General features: G+C 37.2%; 1 protein-coding gene across 1 annotated transcript; it reads left to right on the plus strand.

The window, feature by feature from the left end:
• The first annotated feature begins 522 nt into the window (after positions 1-522).
• Positions 523-6,543, plus strand: LOC134853309 (uncharacterized). The gene is made up of 6 exons (XM_063869280.1): positions 523-623; positions 1,004-1,124; positions 3,059-3,210; positions 5,317-5,444; positions 5,676-5,962; positions 6,342-6,543. The coding sequence occupies exons 1-6, from the start codon at positions 578-580 to the stop codon at positions 6,361-6,363; spliced, it is 756 nt and encodes a 251-aa protein (XP_063725350.1). The 5' UTR covers positions 523-577; the 3' UTR covers positions 6,364-6,543.
• Positions 6,544-7,205: the final 662 nt, after the last annotated feature.

The raw sequence follows: 7,205 nt of genomic DNA on the forward strand, positions 1-7,205 counted from the left end.
GATCGATTATTTTCTCTTTTTACTGAGTGCGGGTATTTAAAAAATATATTATTTCAATAACTTAAATGCTTACAATAGCCAATAGCTTAATTAAAACGTCAAAATTGAAGTTTTGTTTTAGTATCGTCAGTTTTTGTTACAATTTTAGCGCTTTTTTGGAATCAAAAACTTCGAACTTCAAAATATATATATTTTTTTTTTCGTTTTTTTTCAAGTCCTTTCTCTGCAAAATATTATTTTCATTGAGCTTATTTTTCTAGGACTCTCAAATATGCCTAATCTCAAGTTTTTTGTTCAGTTGCTTTTATCGCGTCATGACAAAAAAAAACGACGTTCATTTGAAAAAAAAATTTTGTTTTGTTTTTTAAGGCTATGGTCGTAACATTATATGCTACTTGCACAGTAAACGGCTATCTTTTTTTTTAGAAACCCGATTTCCGTGTAAATTTGCTGCTGTTCAATTTTACTGGTCTGTAAAGGTCAAATTATTATTATGTTGTCCAGAGCAGTTTTAGCTAACACAACGACATTATGCTGGCAAATATTACTTTAACGCTTTGAAATAATAACTAACATTATGACTATGAAGTTTATAGGGCTTGTAATTTTGCTAACAATCAAAGGTGAGTTTTATTATTGTTCTGAAGGATAAGTTTTAAACTTCAGATCATATAAATCAACTGAACAAACAACCAAACCTTGCCTCTGCCCCTAAGATTTCAAGACTTTCAGATCGTTCTTTTTTTCAAAAAAAAATCAAATTCAAAAGTAGTTCAATTGTGAGAGCGTTTTCCGGCAATAGCAAAAGCTCAGTATTACTTTGTCATAGTCTATTTTCTACTATACGGTTTTATAACTGAGCACATATTTGTGCTTTCACGCGTCTGGATTCCACGGATACTTCTTTCGGCGCGTATTCCAGAGACAATGTGTGCGGAAACCAAACCACTACCAAAGCACCCGAGCTTGGCATCGTAATGTTTCAATTGCTGTTTTATTTCAGGCACTTCTTTGGTGGGCGGCGCAGGAGACGGAGGGGGTGGAAGTAATGAAGTGAGGGAGTCTGTGGACTTCCAGATTCCAAACATATTCGAGCCAGTTGGCATAAACTGCAGACAATACAGGTGAATTTTGCATGTATTACATAACTAACCCTTAATTGGCTCTTTTTCCTTCCCCCCCACCTGCAAATTTTATATTTGAAGCTACTGTTCACTTTGTCCAATTGTCTTGAAATTTGAAATGCAGACTTATTAGGCCATAAAAAACATATTTGGTCTTCATAATTAACCTTGTAAAACGATTAGTTAGACCGTAAAATTCATATTTGAGTGAGGTGGGGGAAAAGGAAAAAGAGCCCCTTACGTACCCGGGTGATCTCCATAAACAGAAAATGCCTATCTTAGAATTCTATACACTAAAACAATTATGATACAGTTCCATGCATCGAATCTATGGTAATCATACAATTTTCATGCAATTTCAAAAAATGATTGGAAAAAACTTTAAACTAATTTGTATGAAATAAACATAAGTTTGAAATATACATAACCCAACCCGGGTTGAGTTGACAGGAAACATTATCGCTGATTCAGAGTTATATCAGTTTTGTTGAAAAACTCCTGGCCAATTCAGGCATTCCCATTTTTATGAATTTTTTAGCGATGGTTCAGGGGTTTTTCATGGCTAATTTTCCTAGCAATAATCATGGATAATTTAGCCATGATAAATCCCTGAGAGCGCTGAAAAATTCAAAATTTCGAATTAGATTCAAAGTTTTGTCACGTGTCGTTACCAACTGCTGAAAACAACCTAGAAACGCAGTTTTTATTTCGCGAAAATGTAGAAATGTGTAAGCTTTGGTGGTTAAAATTAATGAGCAACTAAATTTACCGGAAACGCGGCAATTTTTGGTAAGAGTTTTTACAAAATTTTTTTTTGAAAGTGATGCATCCCCTCACAGCTAAAATAAGCTCAAAACAACCTAAAAACAGTTTTTTTTCTCGAAAAAATAGAAATTTGATAGCTTTTGGAACCTGATCTAAACTACATTTTATGATTGGATAAATTAGATATTTTACCAATGTAAAGTATTTAATATTAACCAATCATGATCCATCTGACTAACAATCCACTTATTTGTAAGTGCTGAAATTACTTGTAATTTCAGCACCAGAGAGATTTGAATTTAACTTAGAAATTAGTTGACTCTCCAAGAAGACTTCAGCAACCGCAATAAACCAGTATACCCTAGATCTATTGAGCCTAGCAGAGACTAGTTAAACAACCTGAGACTAGATAGTATAAGAGTAAGAATAGGATTGGTATTAGACTAAGAAGTTGCACGAATCTATCCGGCCGAAAATAAGATAGCGTGACGAGCAGACGGTGTACCCTATCCGAAATTACTCTATGAGTTATACACCACTTCGGTCCTAACTCACTTTGGAAGTTAAAATTGTTGTGAGCGTGACATTTTTTTAGTTGTAGGTGACATTTTTTTAGTTAACCAGCCAGAGGCCTAGCCCAATTAATTAAGGTTAACATGACGTGGGGACATAAATTACGCAGGCGGGTTGGAGGGGGGAATTTAGAAGTGGGGGATGCATCACTTTTTTGTAAAAAAAAATTTTTTTCTTCATATTTTTCATAGTTAACCAGGCAGAGGCCTAGCCCAATTATTTAAGGTTAACTTGACGTGGGGACACAAAATATAACTGAATTTTTCTCTAAATTTTTCATGGCTATTCAAGAATTTTCCAGGAATGAGATATCCCTGATTCATGGGTCTTCAGGGTTATTGCAGTGAAAATCCATCACTGATTCATGGATGATTTTTGGTTGATTCATACCTGAAAATTTAGCGCTAATTCAGCGATGATTTAATCCTGATCATAGACTGAACTATAGATGGTAATCGCTGCGATATCTCTGAATTAGCGATAATTTTTCCTGTTAACTCAACCCGGGAATATAAAACTAACTTCATAATCTCATCATATCAAATGACGCAATTTCAACATGACTGCGAGATGAAATTAGAGATAGTTTTTTTCAGTCGTTGGTTTTGTTTGCTTGGGGTGTGGATCACAACGAGACAAGGACCGCGCCAGCCGCAAGATGGCGACGAAGATTTCATGCGCTCCATTGTACAAAATAATTACAAAAACATCAACTGGTACTCTTTCAAACAAGAAGATGCAGCGAATAGTTAGTTATTTTTATTTACTAAGCCAGCTCAATTTGGTCGGGTGAAAAAGATTCTAAGAAACTGTTGATTTCGAGAGTACAATTAATCGGTTTACTTAGCAAAAAAAAAGAAACGATTATATAATCCAAATTAGGCGGTGTTTTACGAAATTGCTTCAACCATAAATTGACCATTTTCATCGTAATTAGAATATAGTTTACTTTCAATGTCTCAAACAAGAACACACACGAAGTTCGTATTGGTATTTTTATAACTGTCTCTTATGTTATATGTGGACACTTATAAACTGTTTGGACCGAGAGAGCCCCAATGTGACGATGGATAGTCTACATATTTTCAAGAAAGACTAGCTTTTTTTCCCAAAGAAGTAGGGTTTAATTGACTTGGTGCATGTGGAACTTTGCCTTTGGCTCCACCTTTTTAATCATTATAATTTTCATACTTAAGCATTAATTTACTAATTTGTAAGCGCGTAGCGGGTTCTCAAACGAATCTTGATAGTAGTATAATTACAACTAAAACTGACGAAAGCGGTAATCTTTTCATTCTCTATATTTAATTTCCCTGGCAATTTGTTGGAGTGCAGCCTGCATTTAGACAACCGCGTATTCATACTCGTCAGTATTTAGACAAATACTTTATGAACCAATCAGAATCGAGAAAATACATAAATAATCCAAATTAAATAATAATTATTGATTAATTTTTTCTTTGTCTCGATTCTGATTGGTTGAAACAGTATTTGTCTAAATACTGACGAGTCTGAATACGCGGTTGTCTAAATACTGCTATGTAACCCAATTTTTTGAACACCCTAGACAGCACAAGTCGGAAACTCTCGCACCGAAAACCTTTCTTGTAAACTGGAAAACTTGTGTGATCTTGCAGCATCTGTTGCGTGATCTTGCAGCAACAAAAACGCGAGGACGGATGTCTCTGGTTAGGTTTCCAACTTGCTTGATTATGCCTTCAATTTCAGCCGACACAGCCCTTATTTGCTGCAGATGGAAAAGATGTTTTGTTGTTGAATGGCTTTATCTTTTAGGATACTTTCCGGAAAAAAAATGAGTTTTTAGGTACACGCTTCCTGTTAAGCTTGCGGTCAGTTAGAATGAGTGTCTTGAAATCCACGCCTGGACAAAAAACTCAACCCATGCAGCTAGGTTGTACAATTCCACAAAATAAAATTATTTATAACCTAAAAAAAACTTTTTCAACCAGCCAGGGGTGGATGTAGGATTTTCTCGAGGGGGGGGGGGGGGGGGGGGGTGTTGTTTTCAAAAAAACTTCGATAATGTTGTCGACCTTTTTATTAGGTTGACCAAATTGATTTTCCGAGCATTCCCAAATCACCAGAAAGGCTCAATTTTGACGAAACGTTCAGCGCCGCAGGCATTTTTTGAAAAAAAAAACAGGCTAAATAGATGTCTTAGGCACTTTTTAGAAACTTTTGACCAAAAAATCGTTTTTTTTTCCGGCGTGCGCTCTCCTCTCAAATTTAGTGACAAGGTCATCTTTAGAAAAATTTTAGTATCAGTCAGCCAAAACTGAATATCTCAAAACAGTACAAAGGGGGGACCCTTTGAGTCGGTAGGGGGTCGAATCCCTGAGGGAAATGAGCTTCCGCCACTCCACTCGTTCCCCAAATCAGCTGGTGCAACCAGCCGATTGTAGGTTTTCTAAAAATTCTGTAAAAATGTATATCACGGTTGGTTACAGAGATAAGGTCAAAACTCCCCGTTAAGAGTTCGATCTAGAACAGATTTTTCTTTTCCACAACCAAGTTTGGATAAGTCAGATTATATAGATAAAATAGATAACTTGATAAGTTAGATCCGCAACAGACTTTTCCCTTCCATAGACAATTTTTCTTGTTTTATCTATGACCTTCTGAGTTAGAAATTGCAACCGGTTTCCTACGTTAGTTAGTAGCAAAAAATCAAGTGGACATCATGAAAAAAGCAATATTTTGGCTATTTTGATCAAATTTTGCATGAAGTTTTGAATTTTCAGGCGGCCTTGAGACTCCTTAAAAGAAAACAAAGGCTGCTTTAACTCACTCTGATTATGGATTCGAATTACTATAACTTTCTATACAATTTTAGACGGTTGTTGTTCTTACCAAGTGAGCATTTACGTGAAGAATGGCCAGAAACATGGTCTGTCTCCGCGCGACTACTGGACCAGAATCCAGAATCTGGGACTCATGGAACGAAAACTTGTGTATGTCAAGGTCAGCCAAGTCGCGTCAGATCTCATTAACCACCCCCCCCCCCCCCTCTCCCGCTCTACTCTCCCCCTATTGGAAAACGTGGGACAGTTAATTCGTTGTAAAATCTGTATTGGTTTACCATTGATTTTGTGCTTTTTAGGACTTTTTTTAATACCATGAGTGAGGAGAATTTTCCCCGTCAATTATTTCGTTACGTCTTTTTTTGTGGTTATTTAACTCTAGCATTTTTAGGCTATGTGGAATTCGGCTTTGTGTAAAAATATCATCCTTCAAGTCGGCTTCGGCACAGGTCGTCTCAAGGTCATCGGAGGCAAAGGACTGCGACATAAATTCCTAATGCCCCACTTGGGCGATGACGATGAAAACGCGTACATATTTCCTGGAATGGGAATTCGAACTAGGTTGACCTTTGGCTGGTTCATGGTCACTGTTATTTGTGGGGAGAAACCGGAGTTGTGTTCTGAAATGCAAGGGGGAGCTGAAGGCTCCACTCAAATGTTTCTCGAAGAAGGAATGGAGTAAAAAATATGCTTCTCAAATAATCCTCTGAAAGCATAATTTAGTTACAGTTTTTTGATCTACCCTTTTTCAAAATCAAATAGAACTCATATGTTTACTCACTAAAATGCGAAAAACCGCATTTTTTCGGCGCGCGCTTCCACTCAAAATTGGTATATTTTGGCGCCAAAAGCGCCTTTAGAAAAATTTTAGGTTCAGTCAATCAAAACTGGAAATCCCTAAATAGTACAAAGGGGAACCTTTTGGGTCGGCAGGGGGTCGAATCCTTGACGGGGGAGCATACGGGAATAACAGTTTTCTGGTGGCATTTAATTAAATCATACACAACATCAATCAAAAATAAACGCAACCCGACAATAGAGCATTTGTTTCTACAAGATCACTTGCAGCTTCATTGTGACAGTACTGGTGCCACATACAATCAAATGGCAGCGAAAGTAAGGAGCTCACTCCGCGGGTGAAAAACAGTAACTCAAACTAGCTATTGCTTTAATGACTTAGATTGTACAAAAATCACATTTCCATTGATTTCATAGCTTGAAAAAAATTGAGTTTTTTTTAAATTATAAAAGTAATTGAGTTTGTGACCCTTGAAAGTACCCTTTTTCTGGGCACACTGAGTTTTTTTTTTCAATTTGATCCTCTGTTTATAGTCATTTTTTCTATCCCCCGCATGATCTCTTCCCCATCTTGAAAGATATGGTCGATCATGCGAGTTCTCCCCTTTCCCGAAACTGATCTCCGCTTTCGTCCGCTCTGTCGTGATTCCGTTTCAGTCTGATCGTTTGAGACTTGACTTGAATATGAAGCCAGTCTCCGTTTCCTGAACATTGTCCCTGCGAGGGTTCTGCTTCTTCGCACCCACGGCTTTCCTGTGCAATCGATTCCACCATTGGTGCGGTTTTCTTCTCGTGCGCTTCCTGCTGACCAGGCTTAAACGTTTTTTTTTTCAAACCCTGCCTGGCTCCTCGAATTATTTTTTTTTTGAGGAAAATGGCCGCTCTCTTTTGTGACTCGTAGCCAGATTCCAATTCTGAGTCGTCGTCCCAACTTTTCCGCCTTTGGGCATTCTTGCAATCCTCGTAGCCGGTCTGCTAATGTATTTTTTCGTAATTCTGTCTAGTACTGAGCCATCGCCTAGCGTAAATGTATTTTCAACCGCCTTATGTTTATTTTTCGTTGATTCTATCGTTGATTCCTTGGAAAATAATCTCTAAGCAGCGAATCATTAGTTTTTTATCC

The sequence above is a fragment of the Symsagittifera roscoffensis genome, chromosome 8, assembly GCF_963678635.1.
Source record: "Symsagittifera roscoffensis chromosome 8, txSymRosc1.1, whole genome shotgun sequence".
Classification (NCBI taxonomy): domain Eukaryota; kingdom Metazoa; phylum Xenacoelomorpha; order Acoela; family Convolutidae; genus Symsagittifera; species Symsagittifera roscoffensis.

Excerpts from the sequence above, each read along its gene's own strand:
- LOC134853309 (XM_063869280.1), top strand. The coding sequence starts at position 578 with ATGACTATGAAGTTTATAGGGCTTGTAATTTTGCTAACAATCAAAG. Across the intron at positions 624-1,003 it reads AATTTTGCTAACAATCAAAG|GCACTTCTTTGGTGGGCGGC; the intron begins GTGAGTTTTATT and ends GTTTTATTTCAG. Across the intron at positions 5,963-6,341 it reads TTTCTCGAAGAAGGAATGGA|ATCACTTGCAGCTTCATTGT; the intron begins GTAAAAAATATG and ends TGTTTCTACAAG.